The 24926-nt window shown below is 45.2% G+C and overlaps 1 protein-coding gene across 6 annotated transcripts in view; it reads right to left on the reverse strand.

Moving 5' to 3' along the window:
- TSNARE1 (t-SNARE domain containing 1) overlaps positions 1-24926 on the reverse strand; it is a 434224-nt gene that overhangs the window by 54083 nt on the left and 355215 nt on the right. For all 6 annotated transcript variants that reach the window (XR_013544395.1, XR_012087019.2, XM_078392020.1 and 3 more), the window contains one exon: positions 4990-5105. Coding sequence is in view for 4 of the 6 variants with exons in the window: in XM_078392020.1 (XP_078248146.1) it covers positions 5010-5105 (96 nt within the window). In the remaining 2 variants the exon portion in view is untranslated. The remainder of the gene's footprint in view (positions 1-4989; positions 5106-24926) is intronic.

The raw sequence follows: 24926 nt of genomic DNA on the forward strand, positions 1-24926 counted from the left end.
AGGAAAGGAAAAATCCCAGAACCTGATCTCTTTTTTCATTAGCTTTTTCCTGAAAAGAGGTAGAGCTTCCATACAATCTCTATCCTTAAAGCAATAGGGCTTTTACTAGAGTAGACCCACTGAATCAGTGAAACTCGCATTCATCTCTGCTTACCAAGTTTGTGCGGGAACTGTCCTAGCTGAAACTAACAAATAGATTTAAGGATCTCTGTCACCTGAAAGCTAGCAGCGGTTTAGAGCAAAGTCACCCGATGTGGAGAAGCCAAAAGAAATATGAATACAGTGCATATAAACCGCTAACACAGCAAATCCCTGGCTTATTCAAAGGGAAATACGTCTGGAGTCAAAAGGCCAGGTCGTCAATATTGTGCTTATTTGTTCTTCGGAGAAGTATCTTTAATAATGTATCAAGGCAGAGGAAAGGAAAAACAACCCACGACCCAGAAAACATCAGCTGTTCTTCTCCCCAGGGGTCCTCTTGGTTCTGCATGCAAGGCCTCCAGACAGCAGCAACTCCTCCCAAGAGTCTGACTGAAAAATGAACCGCCAGGTTATTATCTATGGCCTCAATTTTGCAGGAGGGAGATGGTGCCATCCTGCTTTGCATTCTAGAACGGCTTGTTCCTCTGTTTTTTGCTTCTCTGCGCTGTGCTCCTCTCTGCGTGAGGGCTCTTGGGAGATCCAGTCACCACAAAGCCAGACACCATCCTTTCCTAATGGTTGGGTTTGATGTCTTCGCAAAGGCTTTCACGGCCGGGATCTAATGGTTGTTGTGGCTTTTTCGGGCTCTTTGGCCGTGTTCTGAAGGTTGTTCTTCCTAACGTTTCGCCAGTCTCTGTGGCCGGCATCTTCAGAGGACAGCACTCTGTGCTCTGGTGCAGTTTATTTGGGAGTTGAGTATTTATGGCTGTGAGAGCAGCTTTTGTCCTTTTCAGGAGATGGGTGATTATGGTGATCAGTGTGTTTTTTTGTTGTGGGTGTATTGTTGTGATAAGGAGGAGAGATTATCTGTCGTGATTGAGGGGTGTTGGTTGGGTTTCCCCTTCCAAAGCAAGGGCGTCCTTCTGAAGTGTGGCTTCACACTTGAGGTATGGCCCTTCTCTTAATAAAACAAGAAGATTCTCCTATTTATCAATTTAGATCCCCATTCTCATTGTTAGTAATAAAGGGCTGATCTGGATTGGAGCATAAAAAACCCTCTGATGTCGAGTAAGCCCACTGGTCCATCTAGCTCAGAACAGAAGCCCAGCTCAATCTAGGTTCCATCTCATTCCAGAACCTCGTCCTGCCCAGTGAGGCAGTTGCCTCAAGCATCACAAGCTGAAGATGAGCCAACAGTGTGAGGTGGCAGCAAAGAAGGCCAATGCTATTTTAGGCTGCTTTAACAGACGTATAGTCTCCAAATTCCATGAAGTATTAGTTCTCGTCTATTCGGCGTTGGTTAGGCCTCATCTTGAGTACTGGGTCCAGTTCTGGACACCCCCATTTAAGAAGAATGCCAACCCACTGGAACAAATCCAGAGGAGAGCAATAAGAATGATCAGGGGGCTGGAAAACAAGTCTAGGAGGAAAGACTAAAAGAACTAAACTCAGGTTTAGCCTTGAGAAAAGAAGATGGGGGAAAAGTACTTTTTAATTCTTGCCAAGCTTCCTCACCAAGACTTCCATTGATACCACCAAGATTTCCCAGCTTCTCATGAAACAGGGGGTCCTACTCTCACTTTTCCTCTTTGAATTCTAATGCATTTTTCATTCTCTTCCAGACAAGGATGAGTCAATTCTTTACTTCCATGGCGAGTCCTGCCCACGAAAGATCTACAGGAATTATAACCATCCTGTTCAGTTTGGCCATGCTTCTTCAGGAAAAAAAAACTACGCATGAAATGTTCAAGAAATCCTTGGAACAAACAAGAAACTGAATGGGGGCTGGACCCACATTAGGTGGAGTTTGGATGGCAAAATTTGTATTCATTTACGAATACCCCCATCTCTAATTCACATCTTGATCACAAGTATACTGTGACAAAGCACTTGTGAGCAGACAGGATTCATCTATGGCAATAAGGGAGACTTGTTTTATCCCCAGTAAGATTGATTATTTTTGGAAGCTTATCATTTCATATAGGCTACGTGGCTTTGGAAAAGACCATTTGCAAGGACGGGTTGAAGGCTCCTTTCCATAAGGGCTCTAGACTAGCTGGCTGCCGAGCTCAGTGGCCAAACCGGTGGGTTGCTTTCATCCAGTGACTGACAGCTGGTAAATACGACGAAGTCCCTGTAGCTTTGGAGAGGGAAATGGCCCTGCAATCTGGCCTGCTCTCTCAAACGCTAAGCGACGGGCGACACAGTGGTAAAAACAGAGAACCAATAAGGAGAAATGGCCCCCTGGCATCAATTTCGGAAGCAACAACAGTTTCGTGGAACCGAGCGGGCCATGTTTTGCCCTTAGTTACGCCGTTTGTTAGGCTGAGTTATGGCTTCATTCCCCATTTCCTCCTAGGTGGGAATTACCGGAGTTGCAGCCATGCATTAAGGTCTGTTCCTGGGAAAGGGTGGAGAAGGTGCTGTAAAAAGACAGAACACACCGTGGTGTTGGAAACTGGACTTTCCGTCTGCCTTACGAGGCAGGAGGAAAGGAGCGTTAAAAACAGTGTTGAATAGCACTGTTGCCTAAATGGGACCAACAGACACTGTGTTTTGAAGTACCGAGTTCAAATTTTACCATGTCTGAGGGCTCAAAAATCAGGTGATATTGTTAAGATTCGTTAGGGATATGCCTGTCAATCAGGAGTAGCTCCCTGGCTACTACTTCTCCTGACTTCTCCTTTCTCATTATGTGACCAAAAGCATTTTAGCTTTCTGCATCTTTCTATCATGAGCCTCTGATGCTTGAATAGCTCAGCGGTTGGGAGGATGGGGGGGGGGGGGGAGAGAGAGAAACAGATCAAACCTCTCCAAGAGTTTCTTCAAATATATCTCCCTGCCCTTCAAAGCTGCTCCAGGGAAGGAAGTGACACACTTCCCGAAGAGCTTCGGCAAACAAGCGGCAAAGGGTCTCTCCACAGAAGACACAGCTGGCTCCTCTGGGCTCACTGAGCTGAAGAATCGGCCATGAATTTTCTGCTTTAGAAAACGAAGGGGATGACAACCGGCTCAGGTGTATTTCAGACGAATTATTTCTAGGGAAGAGAGAAACTCCGTAGGATCCGATTTCCACTTGCCCATTGGAGTCGGTTGGATCAACATCCATGCTGAGCTCCCCGACACGAAAGGAGGAGGCCAGGCCTATATCCGATTTGGGGCGAGCGTGACAGAAGCTCTGGGCAATGCCCTGGTCACTAATACCACAAGCCAGACCTAGCAAAGATTGCTGTTTCAGACTACAGTACCCAGTATCCCCAGTTCGCATGGCTGGCAGTCATTCTGGCTGGTGGAAATGAAAGACCTTAGTCTCCTGATGGCCTTGCTCTCAATATCTCCAACACATCAAAAGCCTCCTTCAGGAATGGGGCCATAGAGTGGCATTATCTAGAGCAGGGATACCCAAACCCCGATCCATGGCCCGGTGACAGTCCGTGGCCTGGGCCGGACAGGGCTGTGGAGACAGAACTCCCACCCCCACACGCACTTCCCGCCACACAGTCCCTTTGCACATGCGCATGAGTGTGCCCCCTGTGTGAGCACCCCTTTGCACATGTGTGTGAGTGTCCCCTACCCTTTGCGCATGCATGCAAGTGTCCCCCACCCTTTGTGCATGCACATGAGTGTATGCACCTCTGTGCGAGTACCCCCACTCCTTCGTGCATGTGCACGAGTGCACACGTGCATGTGTGAGCCTGCATAGACCCCTTCACGCATGCGCGTGAGCATGGGGGGTACCCTGCCTTCCCCAACCGGGGGACCACTCATCTAGAAGATGCCACCTCCACCTCTGTTCCTACTGGCAGCACAGTAACCCATCGTGCCAGAGAGGAAAGCACCGAACCTTCCTGTCATTAGAGTTATCAAGGGCACCTCTCCTTCACAATAGCTCCACACATCCCAAGAGAGCAGGGCTAAGATGGCGTTTGCTTCGTGCAGCACAACAGAGGGCATATGTGTGAGAGAAGCAAAGCAAAATATGCTGCTTATATATCACCCCATAATGCTTAAAGCACTCTCTGGCTGATTTACAATTTTTAATTATGCAGGCTACAGATTGCAACCCCCTCCACCCCACCCCAATGAGCTAGCTGCTCGGTTGACCTTCCATCCTCAGAAGGATGGAAGGCTGAATCAACCTTGAGCTGGTCACCTGAGCCCATTGAGAACAAAACTCAGGTTGTGTGCAGAGTCCTGACTGCAGCAGTGCGGTTCAACCACCGTCCCGCAAGGTTCCTATGAGAAGTCAACCTTCATCAGGTGGCAGCGATGGCATTTCCGTACTCTGCCTTGAAGGAAGGAGAGGAGGGCCAAGACAGTGCCAGTGCGGTACAGATGCAGAAGAAGGGAATGGGCAGGGAGGCAGCATGGGAAATATTTTCTGATGGCTGGCTTCAGATAGGGGCTTCAGAGCCAGGGCTTTATCAGAGGGACGACCTGAAAAAAGGGCTTCCCCCAATCCTGCTGTGGTTGTGGAGGGTCCTCAAGAGCGTGGCATTAAAAAAAATAGCTGGGTCTAGAAAGCTGCCTGCAATAGCAGCTCTCCAAGCTACAATGAACCATCCTGGAACAGCTGAGGTGACCCATCTCACAAAGACTCGTGCAAGGGCTGGGCCTGGAGCTCAAGAAGGGATTAGAAGACTCCGATATGACTCAGTGAAGAGAACCTGCACCGTCGTCATACACCTCATCTCAACTTTTGAGATGGTTCTCAATGAAGCCATGTCTCCTCTTCCTCCTTGGCCCACGGCTGTTATTGGTGCTCCAGCCCCCAACAGCACCCGGAAGCCATCACATTATCTCAGCTTTTTGCATTCATGATACCAAGATTGCACCGGAACAGCCTACCTAGGAAAACTGGGCATTCTTTACTTCTTGACAGAAACGACGATGATGACGATGAAGACCAGGAGAATCGCCAGGCCACCGGAGATGAGACAGCATTTCATCCTCCTAGCTCGTCGCTGAAACAGAGAAAAGAAAAGAGACAAGGATAATAGCTTTGTTTTCAGGGAGGAGGAGCTTCGTCTTGGTGAAGCTAGCAGCTCTCGGGAATAGCTCCCGGGGAAAGCTAGAACCACTTCGGTCTGGGACCCTTCCAGAAATGGGGGGGGCCAAGGAAGAGTCAGGAGAGACCCTTCTGCAGCAGCTGGTGAGCCACAGAAGTTAGAAGATTGGGCAGCAACTCGATTTGTCTTTCTTCTGGAAATTCACATCAGCACAGACGAAGATGGGCGCCATTTTTGGCAACTAGCCAAAGACAGCTCCGTTCGCCGAGAATAAGAAAACAGAAGCACGGCGAAAGTATACACCAAAGTAAGTGGAAGCCCTTGTTCTATGAAAAACCTCATTAAATGAAGAACAAGTGATTGTGTGCAAATTTATGACCAAATGAGATAAGGAGCGGCATTCCTAGCATTCCAGCTCTACCCAAGCTGAAGGTTGGGTTATTTCGAAAGGAACAGCCAGGCAGAAATAGCTCGTGTCTCCATTAAAGGAGGAAAAATAACTCTTGAAGAATCAACTGACGGGCCTTGAAAAAATAAATTCTGTTGCAAACTGTTCACTTTGGACCCCTTTTCCTCTGTGGTTATATATTTTTAGACTGTGTGGGACTCTGCTTTCCGTGGATAATATATTGCCGGGACTCTGATTGCTGGATCTCCCTGTTCGGGGGAGGAGAAGGAAGTCTTTGGAAGTAAAAGGAAGAAACGGACTGTGAGCTGTGAACTGGGGGCTATGTGGTTTGAACTGAACTGGGATCTTGACAAATGACATTCTAATAATAGAGTCTTGCCGGGTGAAGGTTAAAACAAACTTGGAGAAGAGAAAAGAAGGGAAAAAAAGAGAAGCAACCGGTCTGAAGATATTAGCGACTAGAAAGACACTTGAGAGATTTATGTTTTAGATTCCATCTCTTACTTGAATGTACCTGCTATCTTATTGCTAATATGGTATAGTTGTAAGGTGAAATATTAGAAATATTGGATGTGTACTGGGGTAAAGGGGAGAGGGAATTTTAAGTGAAAATAGTGGAACAGAAAATGGAACCTCCCCCTGAGAAAAATACAGATCGGTGGCTAGACTGGAAAACTTCTTTTCAGATGTCACTGTTGCAAAAATTTATGCAGGTAAATTATTATATTGACCAGATGGAAGACGTGATTGGAGGCTCTAGGGGAGGGAAGGTAGCAGAGGTTAAATTACACCAAAAAGAGATCTCAGAACCGGCTGTATTGATGAAGATATCAGATAATATACAAGGGATGGAGGACCACCCAGTGAGAGATGTAGCGATTGAGGTTGAAAAGCAAACTTTGAATGATATTGTTTCCCCTTTTAAAATATGGAAGAAAAAAGAGTCGCAGAAACAAAACAAGCACAGGGAGGAAAGGGGAGGGGAGAGCAGGATTTATATTATTTTGGGTCTGCTGAGTGTATTCTCAAGAAAAAAGGAGGTTGAAAGAGGGGATATATTTCACAATTGGCCTTGGTGTTCTGATGCTGTGGGAATAACATAGATTTAAGCTGTATTATATGTATAAATTGAAAGCTAAAGAGGTTAATACATAGACAAAATAGTCAAAAGAAGAAGAAGAAAAAGAAGAAGAAAGATGAACCTTTATTGGAACATGAATAGATTAGATGTTTATATATTTGATATGTAAGATTGAATGATTATGCATTTGATGTTTTCTTATTCTCAAAACCCTTTTTCCAACCCCCCCACTGCCCTTTGCCTTTTGTATTCCTTCCCCATTAACCAATAGTTTTGAAAATAAAATTAAAAAATTTAAAAAAAAAGATAATAGCTTTGTTTTCAGTTGCCAGGACGGGTTCAACAACTACATGCATCGGGATAATTATGGGTTACAAATGTCCAGGTTCCACTTCTAGTACAACCTAGGAGGTGATTTTGCATGTTCAGAGAGATGGAGAAAATTGGATACACCACGGGTGAGCTATTTGGATGGCATTTATCATAATCTTTGTGCACCTTTCTGAGCTTCAGATACTGTCCCTAAGCACGCACGTGGACAGATGAACGTGTGTAACCCTTAGGCATCCCTTTCTTTGCTCCATCTTTGAGTTTCTGAAGCCCTCCTCAATGTCTCTCGAAATGGCTGTCATGTGTTCTAAGGGATCCTATTAAGTGTTTGCAGTGAGCACTCACAATACAATAGAACACATGCAACAGCTTTCTCCCATGGAGATGATGGGGAACGTGCCAGCCATTTCAAGAGAACTTGAGGTGCTCAACTGAGTGCTCACTGGAAGAACAGACCCAGAAGCTGAGGCTCCAATACTTTGGCCATCTCATGAGAAGAGAAGACTCCCTGGAAAAGACCCTGATGTTGGGAAAGTGTGAAGGCAAGAGGAGAAGGGGACGACAGAGGACGAGATGGATGGACAGGGTCATTGAAGCAACCATTATGAATTTGATCCAGCTCCAGGAGGCCATAGAAGATAGGAGGGCCTGGCGTGCTCTGGTTCATGGGATCACAAGGAGTCGGACACGACTAAACGACTAAACAACAAATTAAGTGTTTCAGCAGCCTGCACCTCATGTTGCGCCCAGGCTCGGTTTGAGCTGGGTCACTGGTTAGCACCGGAGAAAGGAAGGGAGATGAACACCATGAAGAAGATGTTTCATTTCTCGCTTTCCAAATTTGGCTAAAACTGAATTGAGCTGAAGTGCACTGTCTTCTTCCGGTCGACAAGATCTCTGGATCATGTATGACCCCCATCCTTTCCGATAAGAGAGACAAGCAGCGGAACTGAAAGCAAACCGAGCAAAGTGACCTTTCAAAAGATATGCAAATGATAATGTGTTGCCCAAATCTGGCGACCTTTAAGGTGAAGTTTCCTTAACAGGTAACAACGAATGTGCAAGTAAATATCACTGTGCCAGCAGTGGAGTTTGGAAAGGCCAATAATATTATTAACTACTTCTTGAAGCATATATTGGGGGTATGTATTAAATAATTGCTAAGCAGTCATTCCTCAGCTTAAAATTATATTCAAGGAGATCAAAAGTTTCCATATGAATACTGGAGTCCAGCAGAGTTTCTAGCAGAGGCTGTGCACGCCAATCTGGATTAACCATTTCTCAAAAATCACCATAATCCCAGTATGTTCAATAAAAATGTGACTTTCTGTCATTCCCACTATAAGGAATATGTGCTCTGTTCAATTTAAGGCTCCAAATCATGCTGGGGGAGGGTAGAAACATAGTTCAAGGTCTTTTTATGTCTGCAAATAATGAACCCCTTCTTCTTGCTTGTTATAATACTTCTGCTTATTTGTTTCCAATGGGGGCATTTCCCCATCCCCTTTCAATTACAGTGTCATCTTCCTGATTTAGTCAAGCAGGTCGTTCCAATGAGGGGTTTTTTTTTGGTGGGGGAGGCTAATCAGGTCATGAAGGGTATGGCATCATAGCACCAGGAAACCAATCTGACCCAAGTCGGTGAATGCAACATTCAAACTTATGAAGCCAATTGAGAGTGAGAGCCAGAAAGTAAGACTCTAGTGCTCTGGCACTGCGGGAAATAGGAGTGAGATGCCTTCCTCTGTTCAGCCGGACCGCCGGTTGTGAGAACAAAGTATCTTAGCAAGAGGACAATGGATTCCAATGAAGAATCATGGAGTGAACACAATTATGTGATAATAATACACAGCTGACTATATCTATTTACATAATATATCACTAAAGGGAACATGGTGGCGCTGTGGGCTAAACTGCAGAAGCCTGTGCTGCAGGGTCAGAAGACCAAGCAGTCGTAAGATTGAATCCACGCGATGGAGTGAGCGCCCGTCGCTTATCCCAGCTCCCGCCAACCTAGCGGTTCGAAAGCATGCAAATGCAAGTAGATAAATAGGGACCACCTCGGTGGGAAGGTAACAGCGTTCCGTGTCTAAGTCGCACTGGCCATGTGACCACGGAAGATTGTCTTTGGACAAATGCTGGCTCTATGGCTTGGAAACGGGGATGAGCACCGCCCCCTAGAGTCGAACACGACTGGACAACAATTGTCAAGGGGAACCTTTACCTTTTTAAAGGGAAAAAAATGTAAATCAGAGTTAAAGAAGGACCCCTGTATCCACAAGGGGATTGGTTCCAAGTCTCCCCGTGGATGCCGAAAAATGTGGATTATAGTGAACACTATTTTATTAGTGAGCATTATACATCGCATGGTCTCTGCCTCCCCCTAGTGGCCAGTTCTGGTAGCCTCATCCTTAGAGATATACATTTCTAGGATTTTTAAAAAATATTTTTTTTTAATATTTTCAAACCGTGCATAAGTGAATCAGTGGTTCTGATGCCACCGATAAGGGGGTACTACTGTACTTTCAGATTAGATTGTGCAGCCCTACACATACAAACACAAATACTGTCACACACTTTATTGCATGTGAATCCACAGGAAAATCTGCCATGTGTCCTCATGACATTTGATTTGCAACCGTCTCACGCAATCATGAGAGCAACAGTCCAGTGAGGCTGCTGGAGAAAAGGTGAGTTCAAAGACTGATCCCATGAAACTGAATATGGGCGCATTAAAAGAAATGAGCAACTGGCAGTCACGAACACTGGACTTTATACAGAGGAGGGTATATAGATTCATGAACTTACAGTCATCCCTCTGGCCTTCATAAGATTTGCTGCAGGCCACATGAAACAGTCTTTATTTAATTCGTTACATTATTTGATACTGCTTTCCCCTGCCCCATTAATGTAATACAATTACTTTATATATAAGAGCTTCTCATATGAGTAAATGCCATGACATCACCATGCAAATGGCATTTAAAAATCCAGTATTCTGCAGAAAATGAATAGATTTTAGTCAGTAAACTTGTAACAAGCTGGGACGCAGACATACAAACTCCTTTAGAATAGGATATTTTGACCAGTTGTTTTGGCCTCCATCTCCCAGAAAATCCCTGAAATGAGGTTGAACATGTTGCTGGTACAGTTTCAATGATTAGTTTTGTAGAAACATGTGATCCAGTTCACAGATATCGTCAAATTGGAAGAGGAAGCTTACCTGTCCAAAGACGGGCTCAAGATGATCCTAACACATTGGAGAACTGGGTCCGAATCAACAAAATGCATTTCGGCAGAGACAGCGGCAATGTTTACACACTTTTTGGAAGGCGCACCATCATACAGTGAGGGGGTTGTGGTGTGTGAGGAAAGCTGAGAGCAATGCCATCAGGAGCCCAGGTTCTGCGCTCCTAAATGGGTCACTCAAGGTCAAAGCATAAACTTCTCCCAAAGAGATGGTAGTCCCCCTCTATTCAGCACTGGTTAGACCTCACCTGGAGTAATGTGTCCATTTCTGGACACCACACTTCAAGAAGGATGCTAACAAATTGGAACAAGTTCAGAGGAAGGTAACAAGGATGATCAGGGGCCTGGAAACCAAGCCTTAGGAGGAAAGGCTGAATAAGCTATTAGGGAAAAAAAGACTGAAGGGAGATTTGCTAGCAGTTTTTAAATACCTGAAAAGCTATCATACAGAGGAGGGGCAGGATCTGTTCTTGATCATCCCAGAGTGCAGGACACGCAACAATGGGCTCCAGTTAAAGGAAGCCAGACTTTGGATGAATATCTGGAAAAACTTCCTGACTGTTAGAGCAGTACGACAGTGGAACCAGTTGCCTCGGGAGGTGGTGAGTGCTCCAACACTGGAGGGCATTCAAGAGAAACCTAGATAATCACCTGGCAGATATGTTTTTTGATGTGGATTCCTGCCTTGAGCAGGGGGTTGGACTTGATGGCCTTGTAGGCCCCTTCCAACTTTGCTTTTCTATGATTTCTATGAATCCACCATTTTCAGGACTTTACCGTTGCATTAGCAAAATAGAATTTGTAGTCCCAGTTGCGAGGAAAGTGGTCCATGATTCTGTGATTCTATGATCCGTCAGGAAGGCTTTAGCCTTGGCAAGGGGTTGGATCAGATGACTTCTGGAGTCCCTTGCAACTGTATATAATTCAGTGTTGCTATGACTCTGTGATCTCAAGTCGGAATCAATGTCCTTTCATGGAAGAAGAACCAGGGAGGTACAAAGCGTGCTCCTGTTGAGATCAAAGGTCCATTTGTTCCAGCAATTCCGGCTCCCCACGGAGGCCCACCAACGTTTGAATTTGTCGGCAGCCCACCGGAATTACCTGATAATTCTTGGCAGTATCTAGCTGAAAAAATGTAACATTCAGGCTTCTAAAGGCCTGGAGGTGATCTCAGGATACAGGCAATTAAGTTTCGAATCTCTGAACTAGTTGGGAGAGGAAAACTTTTCCTTCTTCATCTCAACAAGACACTTCATTTATCTACTTACTTGAAGGGGGTGGGGAGAGAAATGAGGACAGACCAACCCAAAGTGATTACCAAAATAAGCGGATTAGAGTTAAAGAGAAGCTCTAATGACAGAAAGAAGCTCGCACTAAATGGGGATCTCAGGAAGGAGGGCAGAAAGCCGAGGAGGAGGGCTGTGAGGACGCAACAGAAGGCATGGGATGCAGAAGAGAAGATCTCTCACGTGGAACACAGATTTATCTGTAAGTAGCTGTCATGGCCAGGAGGAGAAAGAGATAGGAGGTTGACACTCCCACGAAGCCTCTGAGGAGACACAACAGGCAAGAGAGGAAGTGGAGCTACATAAGGACGATGGGTGTTGCTTCACAGAAAGCCCATCTTTCAGTTTGAAGAAGATAAAGAAACTTGAGCTGGAACATGCCATCATCCTTCTTACGCGGATCAGTTTCCTCTTTATCCTCCCAATGGACAGCTTCCCTCTCATTCCCTTGATATATCCCCTCTTAAGTCATGCCAAAATGGCAGGTTTAGAGAATGAGGGTGCCTCCACCCGTCATATCACTTTGATGCCACTTTTAATGGTCACATCTCCATCCTATAGCATCATGGGACTTGTAGGGTGGTGTAGTAATTTGCATGCTCTGCAGGGAGATTTGGCGTGCACCTTTGATGACAGCCATTGTTTTGGTGAAGCAAGGTCTTGTAGGGTCAATGTTCCAGAACTTTCTGAGGAGTGGGGATTAAGGCATCATCTGCCACCATTTTAGAGCTTAGCTGTTCCTGATGAGCTTACCTGCAATTTGGGGTGGTGGTGAAGGGAGGACCGTATTGTTCCATAAACAATACATTGCCTCATGCCATTCTTTTTGAAAAGCTAAGTATTTGAAAACACTTGGGTCTTGGATGAGCCATTAAGAGCCATTACATTTACAAAAGAGCTGCACCTCATTGTTAATAAGCACTAACCCAGTGTCTGGAATTTTATGAGCTCTCCTTCTGGCTCTGGGGACTGTCAGGAAACTGCATATTGGAGAAGCTCAAACATGGCATCATGACAGTGATAGGCACAATTATATACTGTAGATGAACTCTTTGGCCCACAATGGCTTTGGTGCAAACAAAATGTCGCTTTGACCTTAGAATGAAAACTGTGAATTCGTAACATAGACAACTATTTGGAACAAGCAAGGGGTTTATATTTTAAATATATTTTTAAAATTAATTTGAAAAGAAACAACAATAAATATACAAAACACTACCAATAAATCAACTTAAAATAAACAAAACTACAATTATCATTCTGTGACCCCCCCCCAAATATACCAGTTCCTATCCAGATGTATCCTGTTTCCCTTTCTGAAATATATATGTCAAAAATAACTTCCATATTTCTTTAAAAAGCATTATATTTCAACATTCCTTTCAAAATCTTAATTTCACAGGCAAAATGATCATTAATGGCCATATTCCACATTTCCTTATACCAATTCCACATAATAAATTATTATTTTTCCAGTTCTTTGCAAATATCAGCCTTGCCACAGTCACCATAATAATGATTGATTCCTTTAATTGGTTATTGTTAAACATATTCAACAAAGCAGCCACTGGAGAGAGTGTTACATCAATTACAAAGGTATGTCAACATTTTTCTTTGGATCTCTGGCGGGGGACACACTCTGTGCTCTGGTGCTGTCCTCTGAAGATGCCCATGGCCACAGAGACTGGCGAAACGTTAGGAAGAACAACCTTCAGAACACGTCCAAAGAGCCTGAAAAACCCACAACAACCAACACTCTATTTTTCTAAAGCGGAATAAATAGAAGTACAAACTCTTGTTTCTTCACCACACATCCCCCCTCAACCATTCTCTGTCATCTTCTTGGTCTGTGGAATACAGAACTAAATGAATAAATTCCCAGAAATGGGAATATCACAAAAGGAGTGACCAAGTAGGAGACAGAGTTATAAATCTTTATCCCTTTTCAGCAGGCGAGAATATAACCTTTTTAAACTCCTCTCCCCACCGGGCACTTTCCACATTTCAATCCTTTCTTCAGAAAGATTTGTGGGGAAACCTGTGCTTTTTGCTCAAAGACTCTTGTAAGGCAGAAAAACCTTGGCTAATATCCTGTAAGGAAAATCATGTAAGCTTTCCCCCAACCACCAGGAGAACACCTATTATTATAGCCGGCCACACAAACGGCCTGAGACTCGGCAGGCCACAGGCAGCCCGCGAGAACACAACAACACAAGAGGATACAGACCCTTGTACTGTGTAAAACACACACACACACACACACACACACACACACACACACACACACACACACACACACACACACACACACAAACACAAACACACACACACACACACAGCTCTGCTGAAATAAAGTGCTGGTCTATTCACTAGCATGGAGCAATAAAAAAGGCTCCCAGTGGTTGATTTTTATTTTTCCTTCCTTCCTTCCAACATGAACTTCTTCTCTTCCTTCCTTCCTTCCTTCCTTCCTTCCTTCCTTCCTTCCTTCCTTCCTTCCATTATCAGCTCCTTCTTTCTTTCTTTCTTTCTTTCTTTCTTTCTTTCTTTCTTTCTTTCTTTCTTTCTTTTCCTTCCTTCCTTCCTTCCTTCCTTCCTTCCTTCCGTCCACACACACGCACGCACGCACACACACACACACTCAAATACAAACACCATGTTTTCTGTATCAAGCTACAGGACGCCTGAAGAGAATAAAAGCATGCAGAGCTACCTGGATTCAATGCATCAGGCTGTGTACATGCAATTTTGTGAATGTAGGTTTGCTTTATTCAACCAAATAAAATGCCGGGCCCTGCAGAATGCCTGGACCATAATCCACTTTTTCCTCCCAAAGGAGGTCAACCAGTAGATTCAGAGGGGGATTTCTTTCTTGATGTGATTCCAAGAGGGAGAGAAAGAACAGCGAGAGAGATGGAGGAGGCTGTATGGAAGCACGCACTGGAGAAAACAATGGGGGTGCTGAACTTGTTGGAGTGTTTTGCTGTCTCGCATGCTGCCTATAGTAGGTTTGGCTGGAAGGGTCTTTTCTGGGCTGGAGTGACTGTACATCTATCCAGTTGTTCCTTCACTGCCTCTGATTTCAAAGAGAGTCACACCTCTTTGCTTAAGAGTCTTCCCCTCCCTCTCTCTTTTTAGACTGCTAGCAATTCAGTGTTAGTGAATTGATGTGAATGTACATAGTCTGCAGGAGTCTGCTGGAATGCAGTGAGTCTGTTTACTTGATTTTTATGTTGTTATCTTTATGTGGTTATTATTTAATATGCTATCATATTAAATATCTTATTCTTTATTTTTTGTGAATCACCCAGAATGGCCTTAGTAGCCAGCTGGGCAGGATATAAATTGAATGAATGAAATAAGAGAGAGAGAGAGAGAGAGAGAGAGAGAGAGAGAGAGAGAGAGAGAGAGAGAGAATTAATTAATTAATGAAGGCCTGTTTCTGTTAGCAGTCATTTTTGTACAACAGGCTGCTTTTGATCTGTTCAGCTGTGAGTAAATAAAACCTTTTATTCTTTCTCTTACCAATGTCTCAAGAGTGAGTTATTGAGACTGTAAGTGCCAATTGATGAGACAATAATGGTGGTCTATTCTGGAGACTTGAAGCTAATTCCGCTCTGTAAGTCAATGCACTTCTGTTGCGCAGCTAAAGATTTTTTAACCAAAATTCAAAACTCTGCAACAGATGGTAGCAGGATTAGGCCAACAGCTGGATTTCAACAGTGAGTAACTCTGGGAATATTTCATGAGGCCTGAATAACTGATTTTCTTTTCTTTTGCTTCTACTTTTTTTTAAAGGCTTAAATTATATAGCTATATAAATTGCTGTTATTGCTTCTTTCCCTCTCCTTACAAAGTACATTTTTGTCAGCAAATTTCTGACTATCATTAGCATTTTTATTCTGTTTTAAAAGATTTGTATGAGTGTTTTGTGGAGTAAACAGTTCAAGGAACACACACATCTTGCTGCAGAAACAATGCAGAGATTACAAAATTCTGCCACATGTGATTCCGGGTGGAAAAATACCCTTTAAGGGTCAAAAGGATATTGGTAAAATACCCAGGATTCTGGCACATTCCATGGGAAGATCAGTTTAGATCTAAGCAAATTTTCTTCCTCTATGCAAAGTCACACAGTGCTTCCAGAAGAAGGGGACGGCGAATGACTTCTCAGTACCCTATACCTAGAAAACCCTGGATCATCCAGAACTGACCTGTGTTCTGCATGTGGTTATCCTGCTTCCAGTTTTGACACACAGACCCCAACACTAGAAGGGTGTGCCTTAGAGATGGGCACGAACTAAAAAACGAACCAGGAAATTCGTTAAAGACTGCTGGGTTGTTGGTTCTGGTTCATCAAAACCAACAAAATTGAACTGATTCGACTTACAAACTTTTGTTACAATCTCACAAACGTCCTGGTGTGTTTTCCCCACCCCAAGAGCCACCCCCTCCCCCTTCACATCCCTACCTGGTCCTGCTACTTTTTCCTCTTCCTCCTCCTCTGCCACCGCCATCCTGACCGACAGCTTGGCCTGGCTTCCCTTCTGGGAGCCAGGCCGGCTGTCTCCTGTGCATGCTTCCACCCAACAGTGGATGGCTGGGTGCATGCGCAGATAACACACCTGGCTTCTGGGAGAGAAGCCAGGTCTGCTATTGGTCAAGAGGGCAGCAGAAGAGGAGGAGGAAAAAGAGAAAGTAGCAGGACCGGGAAGGGAGGCGAAGGGGGCTGCAGGGTTGCAAATGGGCCATCCAGCACTGCGCAGTGCTGAATCGGGCCTGCACAGCACTGGATCACCCATTTAGACCGATGGAAGAGGAGGGAGCAGGGCCAGGCAGGGAAACGATGAGAGGGACAAAGGGACGGGACAAGCTGTGTAGGTTGGGTGGTGGTGGTTCGTTTCCACTGGTTTGTGGTTTGTTTTATTTTTTAAAGTTCAGATGGTTTGTGGTTTGGGGATAGCCACGAACCACGAACCAACATTTTTGTAGTTTGTGCTCATCTCTAGTGTACATTAAGTCTGCAAAAGGTGCACACAATTTTTACCCACTTCGGCGAACATTTTATAACACATTTTAAAATCCCGTCTGCCTACTTAGCATGTTTTCCTTCTGCATTCACGCTGCTTTTGGCATCATCACGAACACTTTTCAGGTTGAGACTTGGCATATTTCTGATTCTATGTGCACATGCTGATGCACATATGATGATGATGGCAATGATAAAGACAGTGGCCTCCTGAACTATAGTCTCTGTGATTTTTAATTATTCTTTTATTCTTGTATGGGTGGGATGTGGCCGGTATTTCCCAAAATGTGAGCCCATCAGACCTATTAAACCATCAGTGGGATGTGGTAGTGATGACGGCTCTTCTTATTTTGCTCTTAACAAAGAAACATCTATATCAGCTTAAAGTTTAAAATGACCCAGGAAATATCCCAAGATTTTCGCTACTTGGGCATCATTTCTATGCTATGTAGAAAGTGACAACTGGATAAATCATTTTATTATAGATTCCTGCTTCCAATCCTGACTTTCGTCCTATACATATAGTTAATGTGTCTCTATTGACTTCTCTAAATTATCTCTCTTTGGCATATTATGGAGAAAGCAAGATTCTCTGGAAAAGACAATAATGCTCAGAAAGGCTGAAGGCAGCAGGAAACAAAGAAGACTCAATACAAGATGGATTGACTCTGTAAAGGAAGCTACACGACTGATATTGCAAAAGCTGAATGGGGCTGCTGAGGATAGGACATTTTGGAGATCATCCCTTCGTAGGGTTATCCTAAGTCCAAGGTGATGTGACAGCACTTAACAACAACCATTGGCTTCAGAAATCTGGAGAGAATAATTGCTAAGAACATAGGGCTCACTTCTGGACTTCAAATCTCAGAATTGTTGCGTGTCCTGCACTCTGAGATGGTTGAGAACAGATCATTAACTACTATGTCAGTGGAGTTGTAATACAGAAGCTGAGAAACAAAGAGGGTAACATCAAACAAAGCCTGACCTTCAAGCTACAGTTTCTAATCCCTGATGCTCTTTATGCCTTGTAATAGACAGTCTTGGTTGAGGATTATGGGAGTTGCCATCAGGGATGGGGAACTCACGTTATGAGACTCATTGTCAACTCGGACTTAAGTTGCACGGTCAACCTGACTTGGACTTGACTTGTCCCCCCCCCCCCAATGACTTGGACTCAATTTGTGATTTGGAAACCACCCAATCCTCCATTTTTTTTTACTCATCAAAAAAGCTTGCTTTTCATAGAGACTCAGCCTTGGGGCTTGGGACTCGGGACTTGGTACCAAAGGCTTGGACTCAGACTTGGGGCTCAGACACAACAACGTGCCAACATCCCTGGTTGTAACCCATCACAGGTTGGGAAAGTCTGCCCTGGAGCAGTGGTTCTCCAACTGGGGTCCTCTTAAATGTTTTTAGACTGCAGCTCCCAGAAATCCTGGCCAGCACAGCAAGGGCTGAAGGCTTCTGAGACTTGAAGTCCAAGAACATCTAAGAGGACCCCAACTGGAGAACCACCGGACTAGAAGATCTTCTGAAGAAGCCATCTTCAGATTGCAGCCAGAATCCATAGCAAAGTCCACCTTTCCTCACAGGAAAAAAGAATACTAGGAGTTGGGGGGGGTCATACTAATTGAAACTGCACAGGTGAAGATATTGGAACAGCCCTGGTGCATCTTCCCTCTGCTGTGAATTAACTGAACAATTCCATTAGCTGGGCTTTCACTTTTGACACTTGGCAGCTGACATTAATTGAGCCACAATCAAGATAGTAATTCAGGTTAATTGGATTGCCACTGTCAGCTGGGATCAGCTTGTTGCGCAGTGCTGCTATCGTTTAAGAATAATGAATCATGGATGGCTTTATTTGAGGGCTCTGCCTGACAGCTGAAGGCAGGGAGGAAGCTGGTGGGTTGGCGGCTGAGGGCTTCTGACACGAGAAAGCTGGCACCATTCCTGGTTCAAATGGAGGGAATCTCTGCTCTCTTTTTTTTTGACTGGAGAATCCAAGCCACATCAGATCAAGCATTGAGGTGACATAATCGGGAGACACTTTCACTCTTTCTAGCGCCAGGGAGAGAAAGGCAATCCAGATATCCCAAGGGCACATTTGCTTTAAGAGAGGTTGGAGCACAACTGAGAATCTGTGGCAAGGAATGGAAAAAGAGAAAAAAAAAAATCACAGAACTGCAAAGATGGCAAAGTGAGGCAGAGCCAAACTTCACAACTAGATTGTGAAGAATTTAAGTAGAACACAGGAGCCCAGAAAGATTCCCCAACATGCCTGCCTCAATGCAGACAGTGTTGATTCTGGGATAAATTTTATTACTTGTACATAGTAAAATCATAGAATAATGGAGTTGGAAGGGGTCTGTAAGGCCATCGAGTTCAACCCCCTGCTCAAGGAAGGAATCCAAACCAAAGCAGATCTGACAGGTGGTGGTCCAGTTTTCTCTTGGATGCCTCCAGCGTTGGATCACTCACCACCTCTCGAGGTCATTGATTCCATTGTTGCACTGCTCTAAAAGTTAAGACGTTCCCCCTGATATTCAGCTAAAATCTGGCTTCCTGTTGCTTGAGCCCATTGTTGCGTGTCCTGCACTCTGGGATGATTGAGAACAGATCATGGCCTTCCTCTGTATGACAGTCTCTCAAGGATTTGAAATGTGCTCTCCTATCTCCCTTCGGTCTTCTGTTCTCAAGGCTAAATGTGCCCAGTTCCTTCAGTTTCTCTGCATAGGGGATGAGGTTGATTTTTTTGTCCCTATCCCTCTCACTGTTTCACTTCAGAAGAACCCTGAAAAGGGAGCCCAGAATGTATTTCAAAACAAACCCATAAAAATGATTCCAAGAACAACAATAACAACAACAAAGTGCCATCAAGCAAAGTCTGGTGACTCTATGTTTTCACAAACATAGGCAGCATCCAATTTTTGACAACTTTTATGCATGACTTATCAGCGAGTACAACAATCTCTCTTTCTATTTTTTGGTTCAAGGTATCAGAACACGTCTCATGAGTTCCCTTGGGAGCTGATGCTAGCAGGACATAAATGTTGCTTTCAGATAAATAAGGGTGAGACAGAGAGACAGACCGATGGATGGATGGATGGATGGATGGATGGATGGATGGATGGATGGATGGATGGATGGATGGATGGATGGATGGATGGATGGATGGATGGATGGATGGATAGATAGATAGATAGATAGATAGATAGATAGATAGATAGATAGATAGATAGATAGATAGATAGATAGATAGATAGATAGATAGATAGATAGATAGATAGATAGATAGATAGATAGATAGATAGATAGATAATGGGAAGTACACATGTATACAAGGTATATATTGGTGAAAATAGGGTACAGACTGCATTCTAATGATTAGGACACCTTGCAAAAATACATACATCAAGCAAAAATTAGTATTTAAAAGGAGATGCACCTATGGATTTAAAAAAAGAAAAAGAAATCACCAACTGATGGGGAAATGGGACAAAATGAATTTACAGCTGGAAAAATGAGAAATAAAGTGCTATCACAGTTGCCCAAGTCCGTGCTTCTCTGCAGCTAAGCTGCCCCTAGTCAGTCTGTCTCCTCTCATTGGACTGGTGACTCTATAAATGCTAGCCAACAAAAGGCTCAGGTAGCTGGCTCCAGGTTCACTCAACCTTCCATCCTTCTGAGGTCAGTAAAGAGAGCATCCAGCTCACCTCGGGAGGGGTCAATGTGCAGCTTGCATAATTAAAACTGTAAATCACCCAGAGAATGCTTCAAGTGCTATGCGGCAGTATATAAGTAGCACCCTTTGCTTTTTGCTATTTTATTTGTTAAGTTTACTGTGTTACAGATTTGCAGGACTTGTTTTAACATTGGCATATAGAGGAGGCAGATGTGTGGCTCCACTCCAAGTATTGCAGATGTGTGACTCCACTTCAAGCTTTAGGTTGTGCTTTTCCAGAGCTATCCAGGGTGCTGAACGATCAGCAAGAATTTCTGGCTCCCGCACACTTAACAACAACAACGAAAATTATCTCCCTCTTCCATTATAATGGGGGAAATAAGAAAGTTTTATGGCAGCACTAGGAGTGATGTTTGCATTAAAGAACTCAGAACTCTGTTTAGTTCTGAAACTTAAGATTTCTGGACACAGAATCGTTCACTCCTGGTACATGTGCTTATGAATGGGCAAGTGTGTTGATTCTATTGTTTTTTTTAAAATCTAATTTTTTTTTATTATTTTCAATGGAGGTAGGATTATGGGGAAGGGAATTTAGGGTTAGAGGGGTAGGTATGGATAGAGAAAGGGTAAAATTCCAGAGAGTGAGATAGTACATTTACATCAACTTGTACAATTATACTAGAAAGAGAGATAAAAAGGAAAACAGCAGATTTCCCCAGTATTACTGTAGTTACTAATCTATCTATTCCCTAATTAGACCTTCACATTCTTCTTTAATCTATGCTTTCCAGGCTATTTTTCGAGTCTAATTATGAAATTGTTCCCTATATATCCACCGAACATGATAAAAGTCTCCTCCTGTGTTTTACATTTCCCACATTATTTAAAAATAGTTTCTATTGTTTTTTTTAAATAATACATTGCCAGTATTCACAAATTTCTTGATAATAAAGGCAAAGAATTGGAAATTAAAAATAGCTATCATAGAAGAAACCAAAATGAATGGAATTTGTTTCCATTTACAGAGGCATTTCACACCCGGCTCCTCTTGGTGTTATGGGTTATATGCTGTTGGTCTGACTCACAATGACCTTAATAGGGTTTTCTAGGGGAGTGAGATGTTTAAGGAGTGGTTTTACTAGTTTAATTACCCTAGCGAGTTCCCATGGTTGTGTCAGAATTTGAACCTAGGTCTCCTGAGTCTAGTTCAGCACTGCATCCACTACATCAGTGGTTCCCAACCTTAGGTCCTCAGATGTTCTTGGACTACACCTCCCAGAAGCCCTTCCCAGCACAGCTAGTGTTGAAGGCTTCTGGGAGTTGTAGTCCAAGAACGTCTGGGGACCCAAGGCTGGGAACCACTACATCACAATTGGTAGATGCTAGTGAAACACCAAACATACTGTGAGACATTAATGGCTATCTTCTATAGAGCCAAACCTAGCCTGGTATCCTGAGAAGAGATGGGGGTAATTTGTGAATATGAATATCCCCCCACAGGTGCAGATAATGAGGGCCCGGCCTCCTGGGGACAGACCGACCACTCAGGTATCCGCCACTGCGGCGAGCTCTGCGGTCCCTCCTCCTTGCTCGCGATGGATTAGCCACTCTGCAACCTGGGAGCGAAGCTCATCATCCCACCTTCTGCCAGGAGTGGGTAACTATCTGCACCTGTGGTGGGATATTTGTAATACCCCCATCTCTGATCCAGAGCTTTGACTGGTAGTCATGGTTTTCCAAGTTGTCAGGCAGGTTTCTTTCTTTACCCTTCCTGGAGAACCCTGGAATTAATCTCTCCATGTTCCTCCCATCCAAGCATTAGCCAGGCCTGTCACTGCTTAGCTTCGGAAATGAGATGAGAATATCTGCGTACAAGGTGGATTGCGGATTTATTTATTTATTTATTTATTTATTTATTTATTTATTTTATTTCTATCCCGCCTATCTGGACATATTAGCCCACTCTAGGCGGCTTACAATAAAAGAAACAATATAATTTTAAAACATTGCACCTAGACTAAGATAGAAATCAAAGAAAGATATAAGAAAAGAAAAATCGTCAGGAGTTTTCTGTTGGGAAAGCCTGCCTATACATCAATGTTTTTAGTTGTTTCTTAAAAATGTCCAGCGAGGGAGCCACGCGAATCTCAGGAGGTAAGTTGTTCCAGAGACGAGGAGCCACCGCCGAGAAGGCCCGATTTCTGGTCTTCTCCTTCCGGGCCTCTCTCGGCGTTAGGCTCCTCAGCCTCACCTCCTGGCTTGCACGAGTGACACGGGTAGATCTTGGTGGGAGAAGGCGTTCCACCAAGTATCGAGGTCCTAAACCGTTTAGGGCTTTATAGGTAAGCATCAACACTTTGAAGTCGATGCGGAATCGGATGGGCAGCCAATGCAGTGCGGCCAGAGTGGGCGAGATATGTTGGAATCTTCTCACTCCACTAAGTAATCTGGCCGCAGCATTCTGCACCACCTGTAGTTTCCGCAGCAACCTCAAAGGTAGCCCCACGTAGAGCGCATTACAGTGGTCTAATCTTGAGATTACGAGCGCATGCACCAAGGTAGTAAGCGCCCCCACATCAAGGTAGGGTCGCAGCTGGGCTATCCGCCTAAGATGGAAAAAAGCGGTACGGACCACAGACGCCACCTGAGATTCCATAGTGAGCGCCGGGTCCAGATGGATCCCCAAGCTGCGGACCCCATCCCTGGCGGGCAGAGTCACACCCCCAAAAGTGAGGGAGTTTCCCAAGTCCCCAACTGTGGGAGCGCCCACCCTTAGTACCTCCGTCTTGTCCGGGTTCAGCCTCAGCCCGTTCTCCTGCATCCATTCCAATACGGTCCCCAGGCAACGCTGAAGGGACAGAACGGCATCTCCTGCAGTTGGAAAAAAGGAGATGTAGAGCTGCGTGTCATCCGCATATTGATGGCACATCGCTCCACACCCCCTGATGACCCGCCCCAGCGGCCTCATATAGATGTTAAACAGCATTGGGGAGATGATCGACCCCTGTGGGACCCCACAATTGAGGCTCCACGGGGCCGAGACATTCTCCCCAAGCTGTACTCTCTGGGGGCGGTCCTCCAAGAAGGAACGGAGCCAGGCGAAAGCCTGGCCACCTATTCCCAACTCGGTGAGCCTCCCCAGGAGGATACCGTGGTCAATGGTATCAAAGGCCGCTGAGATATCGAGGAGGACCAGCAGAGACATTTTGCCCCTGTCGGCCTCCCTCAATAGGTCATCACACTGGGCGACCAATGCCGTTTCTGTTCCGTGGCGCGGCCTGAAGCCCGACTGGAATGGATCCAGGGCATCTGTTTCATCCAGGAACGCCTGAAGCTGATCAGCCACCACCCTCTCGACTACCTTGCTTAAGAAAGAAACATTGGCGACGGGCCTATAATTGCCAATTTCGTCCGCCGCCAAACTAGGTTTCTTTCTAATGGGCCTAATGAGTGTTTCCTTGAGGGCAGAGGGAAATCTGCCCTCAAGGAAAGACCGATTAATTATTACAGTAGCCCATTCCGTTGTTGAAGGCCTGGCTGCTTTGATTAGCCAGGCCGGGCAAGGATCCAAGGAGGAGGTGGTGGCACGACAGCGATCAAGCGTCCTGGCGACAGTATCGGACGAAACAGGCTGAAAGGTATCAAAAATCACCGGACAAGACGGAGCGCTGGACATCTCAACTCGACTCGCTGTATTCAAAAAAGGAGCGAGGTCCCGGCGGATGGCCTCCACTTTAGATTTAAAAAATGCTGCAAATTGGTCCGGTGTAAAACTAGGGGGAGGCCTATCACCCGGGCCAATTCCGGATAGGTCGCGTACTATACGGAATAATTCCGCCTGCTGGTTAGACGCCTCGCTTATCCGGTTAGCGAGGTAAGTTCGACTAGCAGCCTTTACCTTAGCCTGGTAAAGGTTAGTAGCGACCTTAACAGCTATACGATTGAAACCCGTCGGGTCCTTTCTCCATTTGCGCTCTAGCCGTCTCCTGACCCGCTTCGACGCCCGGAGATCCTGGTTAAACCAGGGCGCCGGGCGATCTCTGCGGCGGAGAGGGCGTTTAGGCGCGATCGTGTCTACGGCACTAGCCGCGGCGGTGAACCAGCCGTCAACCAGTGCCTCGACAGGAGCACCAGCCAGGTCAGCCGTAACTCCTCTCATGGCATCCTGGAATCCAATCGGATCCAGTAGCCTTCGAGGGCGGACCATGACAATAGGTCCCTGCTCCCTGCGAGGGGGGAGAGCCATCTTGGTGACACATTTTATTAGGTGGTGATCCGACCATGACAAGGGAACCGACTCGAGGTCAGTCACCATCGGACCACTCTCACTCCCGTTGGTGGAAAAAACCAGGTCTAGTGTGTGGCCGCCCACGTGTGTAGGGCCGTTGACATGCTGGGACATGTTCAAGAAGGCCATGGTCTCCAAGAACTCAAGAGCTGGTCCGGAAGCCTCTGCCCCCGCATGCATGTTGAAGTCCCCCAGGACCAATAGTCTCGGGGAACCCAGCAATGCCGCGGAGACAAAGTCCACCAGCTCCGGAAGGGAAATGGCTGGGTCGCGGGGAGCACGGTAACCCAGCAAGATCCCAATTCCGTCCCTAGCCCCAATCCACACGTGGAGGGCCTCAAGACCCGGCTTTACCACCGAGGAGCGCCTAACTACCTCTAGGGTAGACTTGTAAACGATAGCTACTCCCCCCCCCCGTC

The sequence above is a fragment of the Pogona vitticeps genome, chromosome 4 (assembly GCF_051106095.1).
Source record: "Pogona vitticeps strain Pit_001003342236 chromosome 4, PviZW2.1, whole genome shotgun sequence".
Classification (NCBI taxonomy): Eukaryota; Metazoa; Chordata; class Lepidosauria; order Squamata; family Agamidae; genus Pogona; species Pogona vitticeps.